The following is a 13,178-nucleotide window of genomic DNA, read 5'->3' as shown; positions in this document are numbered from 1 at the left end:
AACAGGCACGACAGCCCAGCAGCCAGCAGGCCAATCGCGGGGTAGGCCCCACCAGAGATCGAGCCGGCTACGCCACCCCCAGACCACCAAGAGTCGCGGACAAGTCACACGCCCCGAGACAGCCCCCACAACCGCTAGAACAGGCACACGAGCCAAAAGTGGCAGGGAGCGACAGAGCCCACACGCTGGGGAAACATCCATCCATCTTCTATACCGCTTGTCCTCACTAGGGTTGCGGGCATGCTGGAGCCTATCCCAGCTGCCTTTGGGCAAGAGACGGTGTCATTCACACTCACATTCATTCATTCATTTTCTACCGCGTATCCTCACAAGGGTCGTGGGGGTTGCTGGAGCCTATCCCAGCTGACTTCGGGCGAGAGACGGTGTACACCCTGGACTGGTGGCCAGCCAATCACAGGGCACATATAGACAAACAACCATTCACACTCACATTCATACCTATGGACAATTTGGTGTCGCCAATTATAACCTAGCATGTTTTTGGAATGTAAAACTCAGGCATGCACGGGGAGAACATGCAAACTCCACACGGAGATGGCCGAGGGTGGAATTGAACTATGGTCTCCTAGCTGTGAGACCTGCGTTCTAACCACTCGACCGCCGTGCAGCCCTACTCACATTCATACCTATGGATAATTTTGAGTTGCCAATTAAGCAAGCAGCTGTTTAACTCAAATGGAAAAAGCCACACTTCACTCATACTGGGAACACCGAGGTAGGTTGGATTGCAAGGTGTGCCTCAAGCACTTATTGTGTATTTTGAACGTGGCCAAAATCTGAAAAGCCAACATCCAAAAAACAATAACTTTCATTTTTCAGATGCAATCATGACAGAACTTTGATGGATGGAGTCATGGTTCCTACCACGCTTCCTGTCCTCACCATGAGCTTCATTTCCGACGCTCCTGTCCCTGACATGGCTGACATACATGTGACCCGCTTTGTGTTGGCAGGGGGAATTTGTGTCCTGCTTACTGTCCCTCCTCCGTCACATGACCAACGTCCACTTTGAACACCTGATGGAGAATTATCAGAGCAAAGAGGAGCTGAAGGTACCAAGTGGTGGTCAGATGAAATGTTTTATCATAAGAAGGCTGAGAGATACGTAAATATGTGGAACGTATACATGATTTGCTTTATTTGCCTTCAGGAGTTCATGATGAAGATTTGGTGTGTGTTTCGGAATCTGATGAGGCTGAGTATTTTCCCACGGGACTGGAACGTCATGAGGCTCCTGACCAGCCAGTAAGCGCCTCAGCAGAAAAGAAGTGTGTCACGTGACCCATTGACACTGTTCCTGTTTGTGTTTTCCCCTCTTTAGCATCATCCTGACCACGGTGCAGCACCTCTCACCCTTTCAGCACAACTTTGCAGAAGATGACTTTGATTTTAAGGTATATGCATGATCTTTGCAGGATATGATCAATAAAAAATACATTGATGATAAAAACAGGAATGTCAAAGTGGGGCCTGAAATGCATTCAAACTCGTATCGGTACATGTTTGTATATTTATTAGGTTTACCTTGTTTTAAGTTGCTGTGTGATGCACCTTCCTCAACAGCAGCACACGTTCCCTAGCAACATCACATGTTCCTTAGCAACAAAGACGCATTCCCTAGCAACAAGACACACATTCCTTCCTCGACAGCAGCAAACGTTCCCTAGCAACAACACATGTTCCTTAGCAACAAGACACCTGTGTCATAGCAACAAAGACATGTTCCCTAGCAAAACACATAGTCTTTAGCAACAAGAAAAATGTTCCTTAGCAACAACACGTTCGCTCGCACCACGAAACCTCCCTAGTAACAACACGCCCATTCCCTAGCAACAACACATGTGCCTTAGCAAGAAGACACACCTCAACAGCAGCACACGTTCCCTAGCAACATCACGTATTCTTTAGCAACAGGACACATGTTCCTTAGCAACAACACACATTGCCTAGCGACACGAAACCTCCCTGGTAACAACACACACATTCCCTAGCAACAACACGTGTTCCTTAGCAACAACGCACATGTTCCCTAGCAACACAAAAGTTCCATAGTAACAACACATACATTCCCTAGCGTCATGTCATGCAACCCTGACCAAGATCTATACTGTAGAAGCTGTGGTGTCCAAAGTGTGGCCCAGGGGCCATTTGTGGCCCGTGGGTCATTCGGTATTGGCATATGAGACACTGGGTTATCAACAAGACACACACAAACAAGACTGACAGCAGTTGTGTTTATGTACTGATGTTGTTGTGTTATTGTTGTGTAGGTGGAGGCAGAGCTGATTGACAAGCTGGACAGTTTGGTTTCAGAGGGCAAAGGCGACGAGAACTACAGGGAACTCTTCAGTTTGCTGTAAAACAATCCAGAAATCCTTCATTGTGTTTCCAGTAACACACATCAACTTTCTTTTTGTGCACTAACACTGCTGTTGTGCGTTTGCTTTGTGCTACGGGATTAGAACTCAGCTCTTTGGGCCGTACCCCAGGTATGACATCACTAACCCCGTTTCATTCATTCTTATTCATTTAGTATTGATAATTATTATTCTTCTCCACTAGAAAATGTATGCGTCATCTTAAATACTTTGTTTATCATTTGTTTTAATACATACATTTATCAGCAAAAAAATTCAAATATAATGACATGAAGATGTCATTTAAGCAAGAAAAACAAATACATTTAATAAAAATAAGTAAGTAAATAAATAAATGAATTTGATTGGTTGTTTTGTGCTTAAAGTCTGTTGGAGAAGGTTGAGCATGAAACGTGGCGAGAGACCGGCATCTCCTTTGTTACTTCAGTCACTCGACTGATGGAACGACTTCTGGACTACAGGTAATGCGCACACACACACACACACACACACACACACACACACACACACACACACAGGGTCAGAGATGATTCTGTTGTTGATGTGTGACTTAGACAGTGAAGTAGATGATTTGTGTCCATCTTGTCTTAGGGATTGCATGAAAGGAGACGAGACGGAGAACAAGAAGATCGGCTGCACCGTCAATATCTTGGTAAGATTCGAGTCTTGATCACGTTACTTTTATGCTCACTGCTGATCCCAATTTTGATGTGCAGAACTTTTACAAATCTGAGATCAACAAGGAGGAGATGTACGTCCGCTACGTCCACAAACTCTGTGACATGCACCTGCAGGCAGACAACTACACCGGTACACACACACACACACACACAGAGTACACCACTGATGCATGCGGTGATGTGTGGTGAGGTACATGGCTTATTTTTCGTGATTTTCAGTGTTGGGACCAACTTTTTCATGGTAGAGATAGAGATAAGATGAGTTGTCTTTAGAATGAAATGTGCAAAATAGATTGTCCTTGAACCTAAATAAAACTAAAATCATGCTATTTGGTAGCAGAAAGGACACGCACCAGCAAATACAAATAGACGGTGTAGACATTGAAAGGGTGAACGAAAATACATTTCTGGGGATCACAATAGATGAAAATATGAGCTGGAAACCTCATATTACAAATATACAACATAAGGTGGCCAGAAATATTTCAGTAGAACAAAGCAAAATTTATTCTCAATCAGAAATCACTCCACATTCTTTTATTACTGCTCTCTGGTTCTACCATATCTTACTTATTGTGTGGAAATATGGGCTAATAACTATAAAAGCAATCTTCACTCGCTAAATGTACTGCAAAAAAGGTCAGTAAGGATAATTCATAATGCCGCCTACAGAGAACATACTAACTCCTTATTTCTAAAATCACAAATACTTCAACTTGCTGATATAGTTCATCTTCAAACAGCTAAAATAATGCATAAGGCTAAAAATTAGCAATTAGCTAAAAATGTCATCCAATACTTCTCTACAAGAGAGGAGAAATATGATCTCAGGGAAGAAGTACATTTGAAACACTTCTATGCTAGGACTACGTTATGCTAGCCATAGCATTTCAGTATGTGGAATCAAACTATGGAATGGATTGAGTAAGGAAATCAAACAATGCACAACGATGAGCCAATTCAAGAAACAATACAAGCAGTTGATGTTTGCTAAATACAAGGATGAAGAGTCTTGAACCAGTCATGATGTGCTATATATATCACTATATTGACACTTACTATGGTACCCATTATGGCATTGGATGCTCATATCACCTTGTACTTCGGTACGAGGTATATTATTTAAAAAAAAAAAAAAACTGTATTAAACTGTATTATAGAAAGCAGGAAGTGAACAAATGTAACAGTTACTGATTGTAAAAGTACCAGATGGAGGGGTAGGATTTAATAAGCTTTGCTTCTTCCTACTCCTTTTGGACATGTGGAACTGGGAACTGATTATGGGATGCACTCAATTGTAATCTGATGCATGTTCAATACACAGTGGGGTTCTGATGCTCTATGTCAATGATCAGGCTTAACTATACATAAGATTAGTCATAAAATAGTTATTCTTTTTTGCTGTTAGATTCCAAATTTCCCACACTTTTGACAAAAAAGTTCCACTGATGTTCATTATAATGTTCATTTTTCACCCCATTGTAATTAGGGACATGCATTTTCTAATGTCAGGGTTTCATTTTGTTCAAAGATGTGTACTGTTTAGAATGAGATTTATTTTATAATAATTGGCCTCACCTGACCATGTGTCATTAGCTACATGTTTGATTGATTGATTGATTGATTTGACATGCAGAGGCAGCGTTCACACTCTTGTTGTACTGGGAGTTACTGCACTGGGATGAGCGGCCAATGAAAGACTTCCTGCATTATCCCGCTCAGTCTGAGTGGCACCGCAAGGAGGTGCTCGGCCGCAAGGTCATCCACTATTTCAACAAAGGAAAGGTAAAGGTCATGCACCATTTTTGATAAATCCATGTGTAAAATAAAACAAAATAAAAGTTATACAGTATGTGTTGTGTTTGTGTGTGTGCTCAGTGTTGGGAGTTTGGGATTCCGCTCTGTAGGGAGCTGGCTTTCCAGTATGAATCCTTGTACGACTACCAGAGTCTCAGCTGGATTCGAGTGAGTATGAAGGGAACTTTGCTTGGGAACATGAAAACATAAGCAAGAAGAAATATGTTGCATGCTTTCCATCAGTGTTGTGTTTATATAAGAAAATGGTTGCTGTGTGCGTTTGTAGAAATTGGAGGCGGCGTATTTTGATAATATCATGGAGCATCAACGTCTGGAACCTGAATTCTTCAGGGTGGGATTCTATGGCAGGAAGTTCCCCTTCTTCCTCAGAGTCAGTTGAATCCTAATCCACAATTTTAAATCACATCAATGCCAGTCCAAGTGTTTTCATTCTTTGTGTCATTATTCATGTGTGTTCATTTCAAACTGTCCACCAGAACAAAGAGTTTGTGTGCCGCGGTCACGACTATGAACGCCTTGAGGCCTTCCAGCAGAGGATGCTGGGAGAGTTCCCACAGGCCATCGCCATGCAGCACCCAAAGCCACCCGAGGAAGCCATCCTGCAGTGTGACGCTCAGTGTATCCTACTTATTGTGTGTCTTTGCTTATACCTGTTTGCGCTTCAAGTTCATTCCTTGATCAATCGCGCTCAGACCTCCAGATTTATGCAGTAACGCCAGTTCCTGAAGCTGTTGGCGTCCTCCAGTTGGATCGAGTCGCTGACCGGATCAAAAGTTTTTATCGGGTCAATAACGTTCGCCGCTTCCGTCACGATCGACCTTTCCATAAAGGACCAAAAGACAAAGAGAATGAGTTCAAGGTAATATTGTCAATTATAAATATGATGTGGGCGGCACGGCGGTCGAGTGGTTAGCGCGCCGACCTCACAGCTAGGAGACCAGGGTTCAATTCCACCCTCGGCCATCTCTGTGTGGAGTTTTGCGTGGGTTTTCTCCGGGTACTCCGGTTTCCTCCTACATTCCAAAAACTTGCTAGGTTAATTAGCGACTCCAAATTGTCCATAGGTATGAATGTGAGTGTGAATGGTTGTTTGTCTATATGTGCCCTGTGATTGGCTGACCACCAGTCCAGGCTGCACGTTGAAGAAGTGGTTAGCACGCAGGCCTCACAGCTAGGAGACCCTAGTTCAATTCCACGAATTGCATGTTCTCCCCGTGCATGCGTGGGTTTCTTCGGGTCACTCGTACTCCGGTTTCCTCCCACATTCCAAAAACATGCTAGGTTAATTAGCGACTCCAAATTGTCCATAGGTATGAATGTGAGTGTGAATGGTTGTTTGTCTATATGTGCCCTGTGATTGGCTGACCACCAGTCCTTGGTGTACCCCGCCTCTCACCCAAAGACAGCTGGGATAGGCTCCGGCACCCCCGCAACCCTCGTGAGGAAAAGCGGTAAAAAATGAATGAATGAATAAATATGATGTAATTTTGTTGTGGACTCCTGTAGAGCAGCTACACACCAGCACAGACAGCTTCCTAGGTCTTCCAGAATCTGCACCTATTCCAGCTGTATTTCTTTGGATTTCGTGCTTCTCCGGTTTCACATTCCAAAAACATGCTAGGTTAATTGGCAACTCCAAATGGTCCATAGGTATGAATGTGAGTGGGAATGGTTGTTATGTCGATATGTGCCCTGAAATGTTCTGGCTACCAGTCCAGGGTGGGATAGGCTCCAGCATAACCCCGCAAACCGCAAAGTGAGGATAAGCGACACATTTTCATGTTTCCTCTTCTGGGTTCCAGAGTCTTTGGATCGAGAGGACAACACTGGTGCTTGCCCATCCTTTGCCTGGAATTTCACGCTGGTTTGAGGTGGAGAAGAGAGAGTTGGTAAGAGAATCAATCAATAATAAATGCATAATAAATAATTAGAGTTGTTAGTTATTTCTCTCTTAAACCAAAGCTATCTCGCAGGAAGCGGGCATCCAGAAGCCATAATCAGACTTTGAACTATGGCATGAATGATAATCCACAAAAGATGGAAGTGGCAGTGCACGAGGCATGGTGTTTTATGCACACTATAAACCTTGCAATTGAACGTGCACTCTACGTTCCCAGGGTCACTCGTTTGTGACGTGTGACTGTTTTTTTTGTCTGGTTTGAACTCTGTGAATGTCCAAGCAGAACCTGTGTAGTAATTCTACATTTGGTCAAATGGTCTATGTATTTGGTCTATGTTTCCAATGTACCTGGACGCGCAGGCAACGCTGCAAACGCTGCAAATGACGTCGTATAGCGGCCTGTCACGATTCGGCGAATCGGAGCGCCACGATGCGGCCATCCGATATATGCGAGGGAAATTTCATGGAAATGCATTGGAACGGGACTGGAGATTTTGTCCGAAATAGGCGAAATCCGTTATAAAAAATCCGATATATGCAATGAATTTTTATTGGAAATGCATTACAGAAAAATTGGTTCTTTTTTATCTGTCCGTTGTGAGCGAATTTCCGATATATCCGAGTCCGATATATCCGAGGTTTACTGTAGTAGAATCTAATTTGGATCTACTTCCTGGCACGTGTGAACTGTACTTCTGTTAGCGTAAACATAAAATGTGCAGCAAGTAGACAGACGGGCGGCACGGCGGTCGAGTGTTTAGCGCACAGACCTCACAGCTAGGAGACCAGGGTTCAATTCCACCCTCGGCCATCTCTGTGTGGAGTTTGTATGTTCTCCCCGTGCATGCATGGGTTTTCTCCGGGTACTCCGGTTTCCTCCCACATTCAGCTACCAATCCCTCAGAAGGAAAACCAGTTGGAAATGATGCTGCCATTTTCTTGGTGGGTTTCAGGTGGAGGTGAGTCCGCTAGAAAATGCCATCTGTGTGGTGGAGAACAAGAACCAGGAGCTGCGGACTTTGTTCAGCCAGTACCAACACAAACAACTACACAACAACGTCAATCTTCTCAGCATGACGCTCAATGGAGTCATCGACGCCGCCGTCAATGGTGGCATTGCCAGATACCAGGAGGTTAGTTGTTGTCATTGTCATTTTGCCCCCCCAGTGATAGTGATGGCCACTATAGATCATATAAATAATATTGCATTTGTGTCCAAAAGCCTTTCTTTTATACCGTGGAATTACAAAACAATCTGAAGAACTTTGTTGTTAGTAATTTATATTTTGTTGTCAGGCTTTCTTTGACAAAGATTACATCAGCAGCCACCCAGAGGACAGCGAGAAGATCACCCAGCTGAAAAATGTCATGCAGGAGCAGGTGAGAAGTCAACAAATGTTCAAACCTTGACACTGGGATCAGTTTGCCCACTGTATTGTAATGTTGACATTGGGATTATTCCACCCATCAAGTATGCTGATGTTAGCATGTTAGCATGCTAACACATAGCATAATAGTGTCTACCTATGAAAATGGCAAAAAAATGCTACTATGCTAACATTAGCATTGCTAGCCCGAGTCTTCGAGCGAGAGGAGGGGTACACCCTGGTCAGCCAATGCTTAAGTTCATTCATTCATTCATTCATTTTCTACCGCTTTTTCCTCACGAGGGTCGCGGGGGCGTGCTGGAGCCTATCCCAGCTGTCTTCGAGCGAGAGGAGGTGTACGCCCTCGTCAGCCAATGCATAAGTTCATTTATTCATTCATTCATTTAATACAGCTTACCCTCACGAGGGTCGCGGAGGCGTGCTGGAGACTATCCCAGCTGTCTTCGAGCGAGAGGCGGGGTACACCCTCACCAGCCAATGCTTAAGTTCATATTCATGGAAATTGCAAAAAAAGGTCCAAGGGCTTTGCTTGCAGGCCCATAGTAAGAAAAAAAATGCTACTATGTTAATGTTAGCATTGCTAGCCTGCTAACGTAAAATGTTGTTGGCTTTTCCTCTAGGTTCACATCCTTGGAACCGGCCTAGCTGTGCACGAGAATCTGGTGCACCCAGAAATGCGTCCCCTGCACAAGAAGCTGATAGATCAGTTCCAGGTGTTGAGGAACAGCCTCTGCCAGGTAAGAACCTTCTTTTCAAGGTAGAATATGAATATGAATGATTAGGAACGTGCCATCAAAACATGACGCTTGTTAGCGTTGCTAAAGCTGCCTAATGAGGATCCACGGTCTGATCCAAGTTGTTGTGTTCCAGGGTCCATGTCCTTTAGACAAAGCAAACCCCACCAAAGGGATTGTGGCCACTCACAGTCTTGTGAGTCCTGAGAGATTCAAAGTACACCGACACAGGTCAGAAGGTCTTATCTGGTATCATCTTGATGTATGATCGAATGTAGACTATAATGTGTCTTTTCATTGATGTATTGATTATTTATCGTGTTAAGTGGATCACATGTCCAACTAATAATGAATGTAATTATGTATTTGTCACATGTGAACATTTCTTCTTTCTCTTCTCGCATCTCCAGCGAGATGGCAAATGTCGGAAGTCTTTTCATTCTGGCCGACGGCGTTCTTGCTGAGCAGCGTGAGGACTTCTACGCCATTCAGGTCAGCAGCACCTAAGCGTTTGATATGCTATCGTTTATATCAGGGGTCTCAAACTCAATTTACTTGGGGGCCACTGGAGCTAGGGTCTGGGCAAGGCTGGGCCGCATCAGATTTTCCAAAAATAAAACAAAACACATTTATTAAAAACAGAAAAATATACAAACTTTTTCAGTGCTTTGGTTCGGATTTTCTACAAGAAAAGCTCTGATAAAACATTCCACTGTTCTCAAATATCTTAATTTTTATTTTTCTACACAAAATAAGATGAAAAATAAAGAAAACAAATCAAGAATAAAGTCAATCAATCAATCAGTAATAAATAAATATAATAATAATAATAAAACGGCAAATAATAAAAACTTAAGAAACCACATATAGTTGGTGGGTAGACAAATGATTTTTTTCAGATTAAAATGAACAAAGCATTATTAGAGCCCTGTAGACATGACAAAACACGACTATAGTCACATTTATACTCTAAATTTAAATAGCCAAAAACTTACCACTTCCACACAGATAGGGAGGATAACTATTAACAGTTATTTAACCTTTAACATGAACATTAATCAAACGTAATAATTTTTTCTGGGTACATGATACCATACAGCATCCATATCAAACTTGCGCGGGCCGCACTAACATTAAACTTTCATATCAAGGCGGGGGCCTTCAAACTAGTGTCCTGCGTGCCACATTTGGCCCGCGGCCCGCGTGTTTGAGACCACTGGTTTATATAATATGATATGCTAAGCTAGTATAAAGTGTATGAAATTTTTTGCTCAATAAGTCTGATTATGAATATATACAAATATTTGCCATTGAACGTTGCATTTATTTCACTGCAGGCAAGCCACTCCTCCTCCAGCCTTAGCTCCACCCACTCGGCACCCTTGCAGTTAATCAACTCGGCTCTGCCAGCAATCAAAGGTGAAGAATCGAGTGCACTTCCTGTGTGTGTGAATACTTCCTGTGTCACTCACCTTGCTTGTCCGACAGAACCGTCCAGAACCAGCAGAGACATTTTGATGCTGTTGCCGCCACAGCGAGACCAGCCCGGCAGTGTCGTGTATCAGCAGGTTAGCTTTGGATGATTGTTTGGGAATGCGGATGATGATGATAATAATAATAATAATATTACATTTAGAACCTCCAAAAGTTTCTTATTTATCGCTTAGTTTTCTACTTACGTCTATTATGTTGGATAATAGGGGTTTAAAGGTGTGTTATTTCATGTCTAGAAGGCTCTAATAATGTTAAAAACCACCACAACTGTAAGGGAGTGAATGCCATAAATCAGGGGTCTCAATTTACTTGGGGGCCACTGGAGCTCGGGTCTGGGTGAGACTGGGCCGCATCAGGTTTTAAAAAAAAAAAAAAAAAAAAAAAACGCATTATTAAAAACTAAAAAATTTAAAAAACTTTACTTTGGTTCCAATTTTCTACAAGAAAAGCTGTGATAAAACATTCCACTGTTCTCAAATATTTTAATTTTTATTTTTCTACATAAAATAAGATGAAAAATAAATATACAAATCAAGAATAAAGAAAATCGATCAATCAGTAATAAATAAATAAATATAATAATAATAATAAAACAGCAAATAATAAAAACTTAAGAAACCACATATAGTTGGTGGGTAGACAAATGATTTTTTTCAGATTAAAATGAACAAAGCATTATTAGAGCCCTGTAGACATGACAAAACACGACTATAGTCACATTTATACTCTTTTTATTTACAACATATTGCGCAACTGCAGGGTCTTGAGACACATGCTAACTTGCAAACTAGAGAGCTAGCGACCTAAATGGTAGCCTTCAAGTTATTTCCTTTAAATTTAAATAGCCAAAAACTTACCACTTCCACACGGATAGGGAGGATAACTATTAACAGTTATTTAACCTTTAACATGAACATTAATCAAACGTAATAATTTTTTCTGGGTACATGATACCATACAGCATCCATATCAAACCTGCGCGGGCCGCACTAACATTAAACTTTCATATCAAGGCGGGGGCCTCAAACTAGTGTCCTGCGGGCCGCGTGTTTGAGACCCCTACCATAAATAATAACCATAAACAGGCGAGGGTTTTGAATGCTTTTGTTGTCTTTTGTCGAAATGGATTGAAGTGAATATGTTGTTCGTTTTGAAATGTGCTATCCTTAACTCTTGCAGCGAGCATTTTTACATCAGGTGATCAATCCAGGCTGTAAACCTTGCAGCGACCCCAATCTGTCCTTCACTGATAAAGGTTAGTTCACGCAGATCATATGTACTTGTACTTTTACTTGTACTTGTAGTTATATAGCCTGCTGCCTCCTGCAGTTCTGAGTACCCCCAGTAGTTGGAGTTTGGACAGCGGAACCAGAGATGCTGTGCCCGTGGTGTCCGCCCACATTGCCAGCGTCATGGCGCCTCCTGTTCCACCGCGTAATATACCACATGGTATGACCCCACTCAACTTATTGGGAAAATGCAAATGAAATGTTTACATTATAAAAAAAAGGAAACACAGAACAGATTGAGATTTGCCTCCACTCCAGTTTGTTGTTTTGACCACCCCACCCCCACCCCAACCACCCGCACCCACGTCTTATCCATCACTGATGTTGTATCTGCCCCATAAACCAGGGGTGTCACGTATTTTTTTTCCCCGCCACATAGTGAAAAGTGAAAAATAATAATAATTGATAAGAATTACTAGCTCATTCTTGTAAAATTGCCACTTTTTTTCACTTTCTCTTAAAATGTGGACTCACTGTTCTTTAAAAAAAATGTTCCTAATATATTAACTTAATTTTACAAAAATTGCAACTTTATTTTGTTTGGTTTGTTTGTCATAATATTACAATTATGCTATGAAAATTCATTCATTCATTCATCTTCTACCACTTTTCCTCACGAGGGTCGCAGGGGGTGCTGGAGCCTATCCCAGCTGTCTTCAGGCGAGAGGCGGGGTCCACCCTGGACTGGTGGCCAGCCAATCACAGGGCACATACGTATAGACAAACAACCATTCACACTCACATTCATACCTATGGACAATTTGGAGTCGCTAATTAACCTAGCATGTTTTTGGAATGTGTTAGTGTTCTTACAAAGAACACTGAACTTATCACACACCAACTTAACACTCAAAAGGTCTAATTATGAAACCAGCTCAACCGAATTCATTAATTCATTTTCTTCCATTCACACTCACATTCATACCTATGGACAATTTGGAGTCGCTAATTAACCTAGCATGTTTTTGGAATGTGGGAGGAAACCGGAGTACCCGGAGAAAACCCACGCATGCACGAGGAGAACATGCAAACTCCACACAGAGATGGCCGAAGGTGGAATTGGACCCTGGTCTCCTAGCTGTGAGGTCTGCGCGCTAACCACTCGACCGTGCCGTGATCCTCATCACAGCCTCCGCTTGAAAGCACCTTTCTCAGTCCTTGTGTGTGTCCCAGAGAGCTGGGATAGGCTCCAGCACCCCTGCGACCCTCCTGAGGATAAGCGGTAGAAAATGAATGAATGTGTATGTCCCCCTGTAGGCCGACACCTGTCAATGCACTTTGATGCTTTCCACCATCAACTCCGTGACCTCCCTCCTGCCCTTCCTGCGCGCTCCCTAAGAAAGGTACCCTCCTCCGATTCCACCTAGTATTCCCTTCCCGGTTGTCCTCCTCTTCCTTCTCATCAAGCACAGAAAAAACCTTAAACCATCTGAAACGCTACATTGCTACCACGGTATGTTGTGCACAGCGTTTAAA

At 42.6% G+C, this 13,178-nt stretch overlaps 1 protein-coding gene across 2 annotated transcripts in view; it reads left to right on the top strand.

The window, feature by feature from the left end:
* The window catches only part of LOC131106288 (dedicator of cytokinesis protein 3-like), a 34,178-nt gene that overhangs the window by 19,663 nt on the left and 1,337 nt on the right, over positions 1-13,178 (top strand). For both annotated transcript variants that reach the window (XM_058055206.1, XM_058055207.1), the window contains 24 exons: positions 975-1,073; positions 1,172-1,266; positions 1,343-1,415; positions 2,292-2,377; positions 2,484-2,510; positions 2,765-2,860; positions 2,991-3,051; positions 3,116-3,209; positions 4,716-4,864; positions 4,958-5,044; positions 5,163-5,267; positions 5,374-5,515; positions 5,590-5,756; positions 6,700-6,786; positions 7,751-7,930; positions 8,094-8,177; positions 8,806-8,922; positions 9,056-9,150; positions 9,330-9,411; positions 10,257-10,338; positions 10,408-10,487; positions 11,593-11,668; positions 11,743-11,862; positions 12,960-13,045. In XM_058055206.1, the coding sequence (XP_057911189.1) occupies positions 975-1,073; positions 1,172-1,266; positions 1,343-1,415; positions 2,292-2,377; positions 2,484-2,510; positions 2,765-2,860; positions 2,991-3,051; positions 3,116-3,209; positions 4,716-4,864; positions 4,958-5,044; positions 5,163-5,267; positions 5,374-5,515; positions 5,590-5,756; positions 6,700-6,786; positions 7,751-7,930; positions 8,094-8,177; positions 8,806-8,922; positions 9,056-9,150; positions 9,330-9,411; positions 10,257-10,338; positions 10,408-10,487; positions 11,593-11,668; positions 11,743-11,862; positions 12,960-13,045 (2,370 nt within the window). The remainder of the gene's footprint in view (positions 1-974; positions 1,074-1,171; positions 1,267-1,342; positions 1,416-2,291; positions 2,378-2,483; positions 2,511-2,764; positions 2,861-2,990; positions 3,052-3,115; positions 3,210-4,715; positions 4,865-4,957; positions 5,045-5,162; positions 5,268-5,373; positions 5,516-5,589; positions 5,757-6,699; positions 6,787-7,750; positions 7,931-8,093; positions 8,178-8,805; positions 8,923-9,055; positions 9,151-9,329; positions 9,412-10,256; positions 10,339-10,407; positions 10,488-11,592; positions 11,669-11,742; positions 11,863-12,959; positions 13,046-13,178) is intronic.

The sequence above is a fragment of the Doryrhamphus excisus genome, chromosome 18 (genome assembly GCF_030265055.1).
Source record: "Doryrhamphus excisus isolate RoL2022-K1 chromosome 18, RoL_Dexc_1.0, whole genome shotgun sequence".
Classification (NCBI taxonomy): Eukaryota; Metazoa; Chordata; class Actinopteri; order Syngnathiformes; family Syngnathidae; genus Doryrhamphus; species Doryrhamphus excisus.
This window is presented reverse-complemented; position numbering and strand designations above follow the sequence as displayed.